The 16,587-nt window shown below is 42.3% G+C and overlaps 1 protein-coding gene across 5 annotated transcripts in view; it reads left to right on the plus strand.

Moving 5' to 3' along the window:
* Window positions 1-6,694: 6,694 nt before the first annotated feature.
* Window positions 6,695-16,587, plus strand: part of HLF (HLF transcription factor, PAR bZIP family member) — a 74,035-nt gene continuing 64,142 nt past the window's right edge. For 2 of the 5 annotated variants that reach the window (XM_081938055.1, XM_081938053.1), the window contains exons 1-2: window positions 6,925-7,277; window positions 10,167-10,502. In XM_081938055.1, the coding sequence (XP_081794181.1) occupies window positions 7,172-7,277; window positions 10,167-10,502 (442 nt within the window). In that variant the 5' untranslated portion in view covers window positions 6,925-7,171. Of the gene's footprint in view, window positions 6,886-6,922; window positions 7,278-8,001; window positions 8,155-10,166; window positions 10,503-16,587 lie in introns of those variants that run through there. The other 3 variants (XM_081938054.1, XM_081938056.1, XM_081938052.1) reach the window with 3 other exon arrangements.

Consider the following 16,587-nt stretch of genomic DNA (forward strand, 5'->3'; position numbering starts at 1 on the left):
TGTCATCGGGCTGCAGTAAAAGAAGGGAAAGGATAAAAACTTTCAGTCATTTTAGAGATGAGCAAGTTGAACCCATGATCCCACTGCATGGGTAGATAAGCCAGATTTGACACTAGGATAATACAAATGTGATACTCTGAGTGCCTACTCTCTCAGGAGAAGCTGCTGCGAGCTCTGTTGTAGCTACAGAGCTAACGTAGCAACCATGCAAATCTTCCTCCAACACTCTCGAAAACTCCTGTTATCTGTCAGCATTGTGTTGCTATCTGTGAAATGGAAGCACCAAGAAAAATGATGCAGTGGCTGGGACATCAGGTGGCCTCTCCTAGAACAATTTCTGCCACTCTGCCATTGGCTAGGACAGCGATGGCAAACCTTTTGGGCTCAGTATGCCAAAAATTTAGAACATGCCTAACTTGATTCTGCTGTCCCAAACAATTCTTTACATATTCATTTGTGTTTTTTTAAAAAATACAATCCAATCACGTAGTGCTATGTACCGTATTATATAAAGAAGCATCAAATCATTAAAACATGAACTACAGGTAAAACAATATTCGGGAGGGCCTGGAGGCTGAGTGTGACCTCCCTGGCCTTCAAAAAAAACACACAAGAATGGACCATGCTTTCAAGAATAGTTGTTGTTGGATATCGTGAAAGCTGGCATGTGTCAGGGTTCCAAACAGCATCCAAAATTAAATCAGAGTCCAAGACAAAGTATTGCTCAAAGTTCCAATTTATTAAGAGACCCATGTTGGCACACCTGGGAAAACCCGAATCTGAAACCTTCCAGGTTTTTCCCACCCAGTTGAAAGTTCCAGATCTTGCCTCCATACCTATTCTGGTCAGGTGTAGAGGTGTAGAGACAAAGGATGACCTTGGCTTTCTAGAAAGAATTTTGTTTTGGCTACATATCATCTAACTCCGTACAATCCCCCCTCCCATTTTCCCACAATAGAAAATGCAGAGTAGAATAACAGGAAGTGTGTCAGGCCTGAGATCCACAAGAAAATATGGATGCAGGCTTGACAGCATTTCATCTTTGACATGCATACAATAGGTTTTGCCATCACTGGACTAGGATTGCATATTATACTAAACTTGGTCCCCCCCCCCCATAACATTAGTAACATGTAGAGTCCCCAGGTTTCACCTTAGGATGATGGGAGACTTAAAGCAAATGCAAACAAACCACACTATGGTCAACCCTAAGGTGTGGAAGTATAAACCCAGAAGCATGTACAGTGTCTCTAGAACCCTGTGGGGGCCATTGCATTCAGTGAGCACACAAGGGGCTGTAAGGGTTCTCCATATCAATAATCAGAATGAGGGAGGGTGATACTAGCCAATTGGAGAGTACTACATGGTCTACCTGCTGTATTCAGGTAATGTTTGCACTGTCTTAGCTTTCATTTTGTCATATTCCCTTAATCTCAGTTCTTGGGCTGTCTATGGTAGTCCATCACGAAGACTGTTTGAATGTGATTTAGTATATTATGGAACTGATGATAGGTATGCATTGTAAACCCATGAGGCACAGATGACAGAATGTGCTTTCATGAGACAAAAACCTACCATTCGTACTTACATGCAAATACTGTAGCAGTTATATAGAGCGGAAGAAGACTCTATGCCCCATCTTCTAGGAGAATGGAAACTCTGATTACAAACCTCCACTGCCTTGTGGCTATATCCACTACTGGGAAAGGCTTCAGGAGTCAACCTTGGGGCAAACTCTGCAGCCGGAGTCCCGGAAGCAGATCATGACTGTACAACCACGTTCTGGTAACTCCTGCGATGCAGCTGGAACCTATCGTATTGGCTCTGCCATTCCATTGGACTATTTCAGCGACGTGGAGAGGGGGGAATCTGCTGCTTGGATAACAGTCTACCCTCCATATTAATTTACCAGGCCTCGTGTTGGAGAGGACACTCCAGCTTTGACCTCTTTCCAGAGCATGATACCATGGTCTTTTGAGACTGAAGGATGCCAATGCAATGTATATTTGCATCATCGCCTTACAATACATGTCTTGTCATTTGCTTCCCTTTGCCCCCTCCTGCGGATGCTATCTGGGGAATTCTGGGAGTTGAAGTTCACACATCTTCATGTTGCCAACTTTTAAATGCCCTGTATGTAGTAAAGCAAAGGCTAGACAGGCTCTTGTTAAAATTTTTAATTTGGATCCAGAGCAACAGATGGTTCTCATTGACCACTCCCGACGGAAGCCATGAAACATTGTAACATCACTGCAAAGAGTGATGCACAATATGTAATATGCATTAGTCATATTGCGATGCAGATTACATACAATGCAATCTGCATCCTAAATAAATGTCATTTAGGAAGTGATGTCTTGACACATGTCATCACTCCAGCCCCACACGCCCCAGACCCATATTTCAGTCTGTGTCTGAAATAATGGGAAACCATTATTGTGGTTTATTCCATAATCCATGGTGAACCCAAAGCATATATAAAGTATAAATCTGAGTCATGAAACCTAGGTGGGTAGGCAGCTATTGTGGAACGTTATACAGTTCAAAGGATCTGTTGGGCCAGTTGCATTATTGATTCCAGCCACAGGGGCTCCTGACTATAAATTAAAACCATGTCCCATAATCCACAATCCTTTATTGGAGTTCTAGTCTATGTTCAGGATTTTTGTTTCTTGAAGCCTGAAAAGCTTGAGCGAAGGCCATGGATTTGGGTGGATGGAGTCCCAGCCCATTTGGAACGTTAAACAATGTTTTGTAAGCATAGTTGACAATTGGACAATTGAGGTTTTCTTCAGAGATGGGGCCAGGATAGAATGTTGCAGATTGCAGTGGAATTTCCATAGAACGAAGGAGGTTTTGGGAAGCTTCAAAGTGAATCTGACAGTTGTTGTTGTTAGTTGTGAAGTCGTGTCCGACTCATCGCAACCCCATGGACAATGTTCCTCCAAGCCTTCCTGTCCTCTACCATCCCCTGGAGTCCATTTAAGCTCACACCTGCTGCTTCAGTGACTCCATCCAGCCACCTCATTCTCTGTCGTCCCTTTCTTCTTTTGCTCTCAATCTTTCCCAGCATTAGGTTCTTCTCCAGTGAGACCTTCCTTCTCATTAGGTGGCCAAAGTATTTGAGTCTCATCTTCAGGATCTGGCCTTCTAAAGAAGAGTCCGGGTTGATCTCCTCTAGGACTGACCGGTTTGATTGCCTTGCAGTCTAAGGGACTCGCAGGAGTCTTCTCCAGCACCATAGTTCAAAGGCCTCAATTCTTTGGTGCTCAGCCTTTCTTAGGGTCCAACTTTCACAGCCGTACATTGCAACTGGAAAAACCATAGCCTTGACTCTATGCACTTTTGTTGGCAGGGTGATGTCTCTGGTTTTAAATATGCTGTCTAGATTTGCCATAGCTTTCCACCCCAGGAGCAAGCATCTTTTAATTTATAACCCAGGAAAATAAGATCTGATAGTGGAACCTCACAAAACTTGCCACATTGCTCTTCTTTATTTTCTGACTTGCTTAGTTTGATGCTTTACCTTACTTCCAAATAAGAACAAACAGCCATGATTTGAAGAAGGCATAATTGCCTATTCAAATTGACTTCATGGTAAAATAGGGATGAGGTGAGTTGAAAAAGCATTCCTAATAGCCAAGTTGTCACTAGGAGAACTGAACCTTAACTTTCCAGAATCTTAAATAAAATGTCCCCTCCTTTCTCTACTCAACTATCCTCAAGATCATGCAAAATTTTAGGTCACAGAACCAAGCACACTTGAAGCCTCAGCATGTTCCTAAAGTAAATGTCTTCATCTTGCCCACTTCCAGCTATACCAGACAGGAGGAGATTAAGTAGAGGCTGTTTCAAGTATGCACCAGGCTAAAATTATCCTACTTTGGACACATTATGTGAAGATCTAACTCTCTGGAGAAGGCTGCAATATTGAGAAAGGTGGAAAGAAAGAGAAGAATTGGTTGGAAGAGCAGCAGGTTGGATGAAAAATGACTTGATTGTAGGAGATGACCAGGCTAAGCCCGAGGGAAGGGTCAAATGTGTCATAAGTCCCTTCCCGCCCACAAGAGATCTAAGTCCAGCCCACCTTGAATGCCTTTGATTCTTATCTACCACCAATGCCTTTGATTCTTATCCACCACCAATTTGCTTTGGCTGTTAGTAGTTCAGATTCTTGCAGAAAGCTTAGCTTAGCTTGCGATCAATCTTTATACCACCCCCTCCAGTGGTGGGATTAAAATAATTTAACAACCGGTTCTCTGCCCTAATGACCAGCTGGGTAGGCGTGGATCGGTGGTCATGTGACTGAGTGGGCCTGACCAACTCAACGTCACTCATGTCAATAAGCGCTTCACCTTAGCTGTTGCAATGTAACAAGGGTTAACCAGAGCAGCAATTTCTGTAAGCAGGGCAATGAAGATTAGGCTAGAAACAACACCAGAATGTTTCGTTCCTGCCTTCCTTACAGGATTAGCCCTGCAAAGTGGAAACAACCAAAATAAGATTTCTTCCAACAACCGGTTCTCCGAACTGCTAAGAAAGTTAAAATGTCTTCTCCCGAATAGATGTGAACTGGCTGAATCCCACCACTACCCCCTGCCCCCCCCAAAAAACTTGCCACATTGTAAATGGAGTATGGGAAAAGACAAGTGTTCAGTAGCTTTGGGGGTACTTTCTCACTGGATGGAGTGCCACTGAATGGCTCAACCCATATATTGGCTTCTTAAATTCTGCCCAGCTTCGTTTTTGAAAAGTTAAGAAAATACCTGACCAATGAATGGAGAGGCGAGAGCTTTGGCAAGGAAGTCTTGTGGAACCTAATTGTGTTGGAAGATTAGGCAGAAGAGATATTCAGCAAGTGGCTCTCGGCAAAAGAAAATGCCAAGCCCTCCTCTTGCTCTGAAGTTTATTTAAGCAAGTATTTGATACCAATCCCGAAAGCACAAATACCATGTGAGCAGGTATAAAAATTAACGGCTGACAAGTCTTTCTCAACAGTCGGGGAAAATTTTCCAGCACTGTGTGCTGCCTCCAGAAACATTCAGCCCTAAAGGAAACACCATTGCACCACTTTTCTTTCTTTCTTTCTTTTTTAAAGTTGCCTCCTAGGTTAGCTTGCTGCAATAAAAACACCTATGTAAAAAAAAAAGTTTCCAACAATGAAGAACAGATGTTGCTTCTGGCATGCAAAATAAGCTAGTCCTTTCTTGAGGTTTTAGAAGCCTCCGTTAATCGTGGCACCACTAGCTGCTTCACACATGTGGCACCAATTTAGAAAAGTCTTAAAACTCCAATTCAGAGAGCTGGTTTTGTTCTTTCAGGCCCAAAATATTTCGGAAGGAAATAGCTAAAATAATGTCTTCTGGCATTCTCTAAGGCAGTGATGGCTAACCTTTTTGCCATTGTATGCCAAAAGCATGGGAGAGTGTGTGTGTGTGGCGGGGGTTGTGTGCACACATGCCTGCACCCATAATTCTATGCGCCCTCCCCCCACACATGCGTTCGTGACCCACACACACACACACTCCCCATGCTTTTGGCATGTGATGGCATGGTAGACGTGTTTTTTTGCCCTTCCCCAGGCTCCAGACTCTTTCTAGGAGCTTGGGGAGGGCAAAAACAGCCCCCCCCAAGACTGGAAATGGCCTGTTTTCCGACTTCCAATTTCTGCATTGCCATGCATGCCATAGGTTCACCATCACTGCTCTAAGGGTTTTCATTGGCTGAGGACATTAACCTATGGTTATTAGAATCATAGCTTGCTCAGTTAACTCCGATTGCATTCCTCAGGAAGCACAATGGCTGGGTTTGTTCAAGATAAAATCAAGCCTCTGAGCTGAGCTCAACCCTTGGTGACCACAGGGATACACCTATATAGTTTCCTTGGCAGGATAGGGAATTAGTTTGCAGTTGCCTTCTTTCAGGATGTTTCCCCACCCCCTCAACCTAGTCCAAAGTCTTGGGATCTCCTAATGGTCTCCCATCCACTAAGTATATGTTGCAAGCAGGTGCTTTGGAGACAAATCCCTGCTTTCCATAGCACCTTTAGAGACCCAAACTGAAGCCTTGCCCGGCTGTATTAACCAGGCCAGTGGCCTTATTTGGCTCTTCTAGAGCAGCCAAGCACTTCATCCTAGCTTGGTGAACCTACAGAAATAGGCAAATGAACCACATTTCCACTTCTGATGGCGGCCTCTGTATTAGGAGCAGAACAGAGTCTCCTCCCTAGAGAATTGGCTGGCTCTGCTATCCTTTGGGTGGTCAGCAAATTCATCAAAAAAAAAAAAAAAACATTTATCCTGGCTTTTAAATAGAAAGGAGTAAGTGAATGAATCAAATGTGGCTTTCTAAGGTTTTGGCTTCTAAGCCTTTCCATTTTGTTGGGTTTCCCTATAAACGCGTTCCACCCAGAAATCGGAGCAAAACATTTTAAATGAATTTAGAAAAAAAAAGTGATTGTTTAAAAAAAAACCGTTGGTTTTAAAGTTACTACAGACTTTGTTTTCATTTTATTTTTGTTCATAGGTTTAAAAAAAAAATTCCCCCACACAGCGAAACGCGAAAGCCTTTCCTGAAGGCAGGTCCACCTCCTCATTAGAAACCCGCGTTTAGCTCTGCCTCCCCAACATCGGCGAGAAAAAGCAATGGAATGAAAAGGAGCCGCGGCGGCGGCGGCAACCCAAAGATGAATTATGAGGGCCCAGAGCCTCCAGAAACTCCTCCCTTGCCCGTCTACCGGGGAGCTGCGCTAACTCTGACGTCATTTTGATCCGTGTCCGCACATGGGTGTGCAAATGTTCTGAGCGCGGCGCAGGTGGCCCCAGCCAGCAATTAGGACTGGGAGGAGCGAGAGAGCTAGAAAACGCCGCTTGGCTTATCTGGCCGGTGGGGTTGCCTCTCTTCCCCCCCCCATCCCCTTCCCTTTCTTCTCTCTTTCTTTCTTTCTTTTTCTTTTTTAAACTCCTCGGTCTAGTTTGCTAATATTGATGCAAAAAAGGGATCCAGGGACGCTCAGATTCGCTTGGAGCGAGGTCGTCTGAAGCCTTTTCCGAACGGAAGATCGATTCGGGATTTCTTCTTCTTCTTTTCTTTCCACCCTCTCTATTTCTTCCTTCTTCTTTTTTTGCTAGTTTAAACCAAATTGGCGGAGTGAAGGAGGGGCGAACGAAGGATGGCTCGACCTCTTCCTTTGAACCCAGCTTTCCTACCTCCAACTTACGGGGTGCTGAAATCCCTGCTGGAAAACCCGCTCAAACTGCCGCTGCATCATGAAGATGGTGAGAGAGATATGGTGTGTGTGCGGGTGTGTGTGTGTGTAAGGGGAAGGAGGAGTGTAGCGGTGGGTTTCCCTCTTGCCCCCACCCCTGCGCCCCGCTTTATGGTCCTGCGGGTTGTTGTAAGGTGGTGTAGGGTTTCCTGCCTGAGCAGGGGGTTGGACTAGAAGACCTCTAAGGTCCTTTCCAACTCTGCTATTCTATATTGCTGCCTATTCGCACATGACAAGGCTTACAAGCCGTGCGCACAAGTTCCACTGAAAGCGGCGATCGAGCTGTGCGAACCAGAGGCGCGCGTCTTGCCTTAAGCGTTGCTTGTGGGAATCGGGCGCTTTGCGCGTCGAGGCGGAGAACTCCGCGCAAATCTGAAGGACGCGTTTTTGAGTTTCGGCTCGCCGGAGGCTGCAGCTGCAGTCTTGAAGATCCTTGGGAATCGGTTCTGCTGAATCAAGCGGGATTGATTTCCAGGTAAACACCCCTAGGATTACCCCGAGAGGTAACAAACGATTCCGTTTTACCCTGCCTCTTTTTGCCTCTCTGTATGTTAGTCGGAGATAAGTCCAACTCAATACACGGGGCTTACCCTCAAGTAAGTATGCCTAAGAAAAACGACTGCCTACTTTGCTACTCTTTGCTCCAAAAATTAGCGCGTGAGGTGTGCTTATAGCGGAGCCTGAAAAGTGACGGTACTTTTTTATGCACTGGATAGTTTATTTTTGGTTGGCAGGTTCTGTGGTAAATTGGAGCTGATCTTTTGGGCAAAGTGCCTTCCGATACCACAATTTGTGAAGAAGTCATAAAAGAGGGAATTAGGGTCAGAGCGTTTGTATGGTGCACTTCTGTGAAGTAAATTCCCCCTTTTTAGTGGGGCGTCTCTCAGGTAAATTGGGATTTTGCTGTATGGTTTTACAGACCCTAGCAACTATTTGCCCTTGTTTTGATTTAAAAGGCATTTTATTTCTGTGGAAGTGATTTTGAAGAAAGTGTGTGCCTTGAATTGTAGGCCTCCCCAAACTGCTTTTCTCTGCATTACATGGGGCATACATTTATCCATAAATGTGTACACACAACTCCCCCCCAATACACATAGACTACTTAAAGTCTATACTAGTTTTTTTTAAAAATCTGGACTGACTTATTTCATACCTGAATCAGAAATTTTGCTGTACTCTTGACATCAAAACTTGCAACATGTATGTTACCCCTAATTCAACCTCTGATTGAAGGTTTCAGAAGAATAAAATTGAAACCTTGAATTATTTCTGACAAAGTTGAAATTCCCTAACCTTTAAACTCCAATGCACTTAAAAGCCAGTAATAGCCAAGCGTTGTACAGCATTCAACAATTTTCTATGATTTTTGAGGTAATATTCACCTATACTTTAATACTTGTGCAGTGTAGTTTAGACTCATCTCATTCCTGTTGACTGAACCAATACATATACGTATTTTTCCATTTAAGAAAACGCAAGCACAAAAATAAGATATCTAGATTAATTATGTTGATGCAATGTGTCATTCTGAACAGAATTTTTTTGGGGTAGTTCTTTTAGATCATAACAACTTGAAATATTTCCAGTGCTGAAAAATCGGATTTACGAATGGTAAATGTTCAAATAAAATATATTTGAAGAGGATGATCAGGTGCTGAGAAATGCATTGAGGGTTACTTACAAATTTAGGAAGTGGCTGCCAATAGTTATTTGTCAGCATAAGTCTAAATCCAGTGGATGCGAAGGAACAAACTACAAATTGCACAAAGATCTGTAATTACCATTTTATTGCTACTTTGCTGTAAGAAAAGTCCACCAAGGAGAAGGGGGGGGGGATTACAATTAATTTTGCAATTTCCTACACAGTGTACAAAAAGTTCTGGTTCTTAGCTTCAAAACCAGTGTGCATTTCAAAACAATCCCAGGCATAGGAGTAGAAGAAAGGGGAGATACAAATCTGGAAATGATTGTAGGAAGAAGCTAAAAAGGGGCTTAATAGTTCCAGCCTCTGTTGCTGCTGCAGGTTTATTTTTAACCAATCTTGTGAAATGCAGTTGTGACTCCCCTGGGTAATGTTTGGCTTGTTTTATAGCTTCTCATTATGAATTTCTAGTTTCTAAGCAGCAAATGATGAAGATTGGACTAAATTAGGCTATTTTACTAAGATAGCATTTCCAGAATTCTTGACTAGCATGAATGTCCACCTAGGTAATTGGGCATTTAAAAAACATTTAAATAAATCAGCTGTGGTGATCTTCAGGTTATTTATATTTAAAATGTGATATGTTGCCCTTCAAAATGGATTTGAAGCAAGTTAGCAATACATTACAAACACAATGTGTATTCTGTTCTTCTTAAACCTATTTGAAGGAGTAATTGGCTACATGCATTGCAGAAACCATAATCTTGCTTTTATTATTTGGATTCTGTGTAATGTTTACAAACACAGCCACTGTGGTTACTAAACTCTGGCTGACTGTGTTGTGCAATACCAGTTAGTGGTGGCTTAAATGAAACCACGTTTAATAAACCATGGCTTAGCACAGATATATAAATCCTACCACGATGAGTAATTTCAATTGTGTAGGATTTGTTCAAGCAAATCCCATATTCCATTATACCCATTTGAGCAGTTCTCCATTCTGATGAAACCTTGGAGTGGTGTTGTTTGAAGCTTGCAATTTTCTTGAAGCCAAGAATGCAGATGAATTGCAAGTTAAAAAGCAGAGGTGGAAAACATACCTGGCCTTAATGAGCTGAAAAATGTATCCAGAGACTTGAATTGTGTTCCAAATATATAGAACCCCAAAAACAGAGAATAGGTACAAAGGGATTCTCTTTATTTTCTTCCTAGCAAGAAACTAGCTAAAAAATTCCTTGCCTTCCCCTTCCCTTTTAGCATTTTATAAAGAAAAAGACAAAGACAAAAAACTGGATGACGACAGTACTGGTGCCACTATCCCACAGTCTGCTTTTCTGGGGCCTACATTATGGGACAAGACACTTCCCTATGATGGTGACACTTTCCAGTTGGAATACATGGACCTGGAAGAATTTCTCTCAGAGAATGGCATCCCACCCAGTCCAGTCCAGCACGACCACAGCCCTCATCAGCCAGCTCTTCAGCAACCTACCTCAGCCTCACCACCTGTCATGGACCTCAGCCACAGAGCATCCACATCGGTCCACCCGACTATGGTTTCCCAAAACTGCATGCAAAATACAGCCAGGCCAGGTAAAGTAAGAGGTCCTTTGATTTTCCTTTTTGCACCATTGGTGAGGAGGTACCATATATGCGTAACATGGAGCCTTTTCCATCCAGGTTGTGAACATGTGTGAGGTACTGGATAGAAACTTGATTTGGTGCAGGGAATGGGGGATTGGACAGGCTCTTTGCTTTTCCAGGGTAGATAGATAGATTAAAAGAGTTGGAAAGGACCTTATAGGTCATCTAGTCCAACCCGCTGCCCAAGCAGGAGACCTACACCATCCCTGACAAATGGCAGTCCAATCTCTCCTTGAAAGCCTCCCAATGATGAAGCTCCCACAACTTCCGAAGGCAAGCTATTCTATTAGTTGATTGTTCTCACTGTTAGAAAAGTTCTCCTTATTTCTAGGTTGATTCTCTCCTTGATCAGTTTCCATCCATTTATTCCTTGTCTGGCCTTCAGGTGCCTTGGAAAATAGTTTGACCCCTTCCTCTCTGTGGCAGCCCCACAAATATTGGAACACTGCTATCATGTCTCCCCTGGTCCTTCTCTTCACTACACTAGCCGTACCCAGTTCCTGCAACTGTTCATCGTATGTTTTAGTCTCCAATCCCCTAATCATCCTGGTTGCTATTCTCTGCACTTTTTCTAGAGTCTCAACATCTTTTTTATAATGTGGTGACCAAAACTAGATGTAGTATTCTAGGTGTGGACTTACTAAGGCTTTATAGAATGGTATTAGTACCTCACTTGATCTTGAATGTATCCCTCTGTTAATGCAATTTAGGATTTTATTGGCTTTTTTGGCTTCTGCCGCACACAGCTGGCTCATATTTAAATAGTTGTCCACTAAGGCTCCAAGATCTCTCTCAGTTACTGCTATTAAGCCTGGTTTCACCCAGTCTACATGTGTACTTTTGGTTTTTCTTGCTTAAGTGTAAGACTTTATTTTTCCCTACATTGAATTTCATTTTGTTAGATAGGGCCCAGTGTTCAAGTCTGCCAAGATCCATCTCACCCTTACTTCATTCAAGATAAGAGTTTTGACTCACAGTGTTGAGTGTTGTCAAAACTCACTCTCAGTATTTCTCCTTTTTTTCCTGCATACACCTGCAGTGAGCAGCTGCAGTATCACACTGTTTGAAAACAGCTTATGATGTGTAGATTCAAACGCAATTGTTAGAAAGAACCGTGGTGTGCTATAGTGGTTAGAATGCAGTATTGCAGGCAAACTGCCCACTGTCAGGATTTAGTGCTAAAATTAAACAATATATTTATTTCTTGCCCAGCCGGAACCTGAATGAAATCATTAGTTCTATACACGGAGACTGCCATGCATATTCATTTATTATTTTAAGGAGGGGTTGCAATACATAGAATTTGCTAACTCCTGCAGGGAGATTCTCATTCAGACACATACAAGGAGTGTCAATTTAGAACTTCTGATTCAATATAGCAAGGCTGGTAAGCCGAAGAAAAGGAGTATTGGAAGACAGCCAGCATCTGTTCAAGTCTTCTGTTCAGGTATACTGTCTGGACATATTTACATAAATATGCTGGATTAATATGAAGCCTTGCACCAAGGTCTTTCCATAATGTGTTACATAGACCAAGGAGGGAAGTCCTTAAAGTGAAACAACTCCCTGTGTTATTTGGAGAATGTTTTTCCCAAGAACCACATAAGTAGAGTCACTTGCTATCAGTTGTAGCTCTCTATGTGCAGGGAGCCAGCCAGTATATTTGCATGTAAAGGAACCATGCTTTTTACCCATGTAATCCCTTACCTAAATGCTGCCATATTGGTGTGGGAAAATGGCTCCATATTTGCATAAATTACATGAGAGCTACCATCTTACATTTAGAATTAATGCCATGTCTGAATGGGTGTTTTGAAAGGGTCATGAGAGGTGCTGGAATTACCTACATTCCAGGTTGCGCATCTGTTTATAATGGGTTAGGAACCTGTAGATCTCCAGATGTTGCTGAAGTACAGTTCTTAGCATCCGTCACTATCAGCCAGGGTGTTGTAGTTCATTGATACCTAGAGGTAAGGTCTCCGGCTAGCGGGAGGCAAAACAAAATGCTAATAGCAGACACTAGCATGTGCTTGAAGGAATAATGGAAAAACACTAGAATTCACAATGAGTTTGAATAGTTCGTTCTTCATTGAAGGAAGTTTTGCATAAAAGTAACTACTGTCAGATTTTAACTTTTTTTAAAAAAAAAGTCTGTGGAAGAATTTTGCAAGTGGTGAAGCTAATCTTAGTTTTGTTAGAATTCAGATTTACTTTAATGAAGTGTTGTTACAACAATATCAGTAGTCTAATTACAACATTTATGAACAGCATGTGATTAATACGTCTCGTTTGACAGATACTCATACATCCAGGAAATGTTGCGGTCCCTTTGTTGGAGTGCCCAGGAGACTACTTGAGAAATTTTGTAGGGAACTGAGAACATTATCTTGAAAATGTCCCTACAGTTATTCTGAAATAATCATAACACTGCTTTAACATTCCTTTTTAAACAGAAAGGCAATTTGGAAACATTTTAAAACTGAGCCTGCAGTCCTAATTAAATATATTAGGACTAAACCCCATGAAAATTGTGGGATATCTAGGACAGTTCTGTTTATGTTTACAAGTTGGTCCGTCAAACAAGCAGTTAGGAAATGGAGAAACGTATGGTGGGGTGGATGATACTTTGAATTAATTCTACGTAGAATTAGGGAAATCTGCACAAAGTGTAATTTGGCCCTATATTTAATTTTCAGTTGGGTTATTTATTGCTTATCCGTTGGAACGGAGCTCATTGTCAACAGCAGGAAACCATGTCACTTGCGCTTTATCCTGGGATGGTGAACAAGATATTGTTGTCAAAGACATATAAATCAAAATAAATCAAGCAGCTAGCTTTGAGAGTGGAAAAGAATGGTATAGAAAATCAAAGCCACAAACTGTGTGGTTATCAGAAACTGGGAGGAGACTGTTAATCTAGCTGCGTTTCTCTGAAAATCAGAGCCAGAATCCTCATTGACATGCACTTCAGTTGATGATTTTTGGAATGCATGTTTATTTCAACTGGAATTGAAACAAGGGGAAGAATTTCAGATGGACGCAGTTCACATTTCTTGGAAAAGCTATCAAATGCTGAATAGTATGTGATGGGAACGCAGCTATGAATTGGTTTCAACCAACTAGTTTCTTTGCACATAAGTGTAGTTCCACATATAAAGAAAGTGCTGAGCTGAACGTGTGTGTTTGGTGTGCAGCGCACAACACCATAGTGACTCGGGCTTCCTGGCCCATGTACTCTCAGAATCGAGTGTATGATGGAAACTTATCCTGGTGGCATTTTTTTTTTTTTTTGCTTTTGAGGTGCGCTGGTAGCAAGTTCTATGTGTAGCTTTTAAAGAGATTTTAACTTTTGAAATAGCACCAAACATGATGGAGAGGGTCCCAAAGGTGCTTTTTCAAGAGGCAACTAGACTTTTTGGATTTTCTTTGAAGACGTTTCGCTTCTCATCCAAGAAAGAGAGGGAGTAAATTTTTTAAAGGAGAGAATTATAGGTTTTGGAAGCAGCATTGACTGCAGGAGAAATGGGGATTACATCGAGGGGAGAAAAAAGGCGGAGAGCCTAAAAAGGCAGGTGGACTCTCTGAGCTTGGCTAGTCCCTTCCTATGAATTTCCTGTCAGGTCCTCCATGAAGGTGCATTGGCAAGAATCATTTCCCTTTCTCACTTGTGGATTCTTCATGACATCACAAAGCTGGTCCTTTATGCTCTCTATGCTTAAGAGGTCAAGGAGGTGGTTTTTTTCCCCAACTAAAAGAAAGCTGCATGGGGTTTAGCATTATGGAATCACTTTGAGACTCCCCATGGTGGTATCACATGGCTTCCCCACACATGAAACTCTTGCAAAAAAGACGAAAACTAGGCAAGCATCACCTTTGGTGGGTAAATCTTTCCACCGCCAGGGATGATTTGATGTAGTAATTCAGGGCTGTCAAACTCAAGGCCCAGGGGCCAGATCCAGGCTGCAGAATGTCTAGATCTGGCCCGCAGGGCCACCCTGAAAACAGCAAAGGACCGGCCCATGGTGCCTCTGCCAGGAAAAGTGGATCTCAGGAGAGCACATGTGGCCCTTCCAAGCTCCATTTTCCCTGGCAGAGGATTGCTGGAGGCCATCCCAGCTGAAAACGGAGCTCATGTAGGCTGTGTGCGGTCCTCCCGGGCTCTGTTTTCTTCCCCAGAGGGTTGCAGGAGGCCGTCAAAGCTGGAAACGAAGCTTGGGAGCCAGTTTTTGCTGACAGAGCACTTGGGCCACCACAGCCCCCCCCCCCAGGTCAAACACAACCCTGATGCGGCCCTCAATGAAATCGAGTTTAACACCTCTGTAGTAATGCTTCTAAGACATTTGTTTCTGCCACATGTGTTCTCAGATGCTACACCATCCTCAGGATTGTGTCAGGTTCTCTCTATATCTTAGAAATGACTCTATATGATATGCCTCAATGGCCAAGCACAGGATGGAGGGTAGAGAAAATTATTAGAATGATAATCCTTCCTTTCTCTGTATCTTTTTGGGAGAGCAGGAAAAGCAGCCAATCTTTACATGGTTACCTGTCAAGGTTCATTTGCAACCTCTTTTACAAGTCAGGCCTGGCTAAGATTTATACTCTTGGTTGATTTTAGAAAACACCCCCCCCCCCCTTTCCCCCTGCCCCGATGGTTGAGGAATTTCAAAACACACTTCTAAACTGTCCTATTGCCAAAAGTTATTTTGATTGCAGGTTTTGTTGTTAGCATCCACAAATGCCCCTCCTATTTAAAAAAATCATGCCCAAAGTTTTCTTAGAATCTCCAGGCTGTAAGCCAAGAATTTATTTTCAGTCTAGATCTGCAACATGAACAATACACAAAGCAATGGAGACTTTGCCATAAGCAGGAGTTTCTTTCCCTCACCTCAAATGACCCAGCAAGCACATGTACATTTGGAGCTACAGGGACCAAGGTTGCAATGGGTTGATGTGTTGCCTGTCATCGTTCACGTTAGAAATGACTTAAGTAATGAAGCTCATGCTTTCTAGGCTCAAAGATAATTTGCTACAGTCAATTCATTGCGGCCAACTCACCATGGCCAACTCACTGCGGGACAAGAATCATGCTACTTTCAAAGACATGGTAAAATAGAATTATTAATGAAATGACTCAAAAGGAGGGATAAAATGTAATGTGAATGACAACCATTAAAATATTATTTTTATTATTTTAAATATGTAAGTTGCATTGTTGAATTTTCCTGTGGTGAGTTGCCCCGTAGCCAGTTGGCGATGGCAAGTTTTCCTGTAGCAAATTGGCCAAGGCAAGTTGGCCACAGCGAGTTGGATGTGGCAAGTTGTCCCATTCTATTCAAAAGAAGAGGACTTCTTTCCCCCACTGTTTTAGTTCAAAAGATTGTGTAATGAACTGGAATCATAATTTGAGGGGCATATTATGTGACTCATGCCCCCTAGACTTTCTCCAACAAGCTGACTAGGAAGTGGATGATGGGCAAGTAGCAACAGGAGTTGGTACCTTTCGAGTCTTGGCACTGATAATAAAATAATAAGAACAGAGGGCAAAGTAATTAATTTAAATTTTCCAGGATGTTCCTGTCTCTCTGGAAAAACCAAAACAGTGACTTCCATGACTTTGTCAAAGGGTGGTTGCAGTGGCTTTATGTGTTGGTGAGCCAAACTCTGAAATGTGTACAAGAAGTTTCCCCAACTTTTAGAAAGGAAGGATGTAGATGGACACAGATTCACATATCTGTGCTAACGATCTTCTGTTTATGGCAATTTGGCCATTTAAAAAAGTTATTTTGAATTCGGATTGCAATATTGGATTGATTAAAAAAGAACAAATCTTGAATTGGCAGAAGATTAACGAGAAGAGTAGGTTTGGACAAGTAACTTTTTTACATGGTGTACCCATTTGTTGCTTGAATTTGGCTACTGAAAGAAAAAAATAAGGTGTCAAAGTACAAGAATCCAACATAGGTCTCCAACATTTATGGGGAGGAAGTAATGTATACATCTCTCTGGTGGATAGAAATAATGATGCAAAAAA

This window comes from Natrix helvetica (genome assembly GCF_964273705.1).
Source record: "Natrix helvetica genome assembly, chromosome: 1".
NCBI lineage: Eukaryota > Metazoa > Chordata > Lepidosauria > Squamata > Natricidae > Natrix > Natrix helvetica.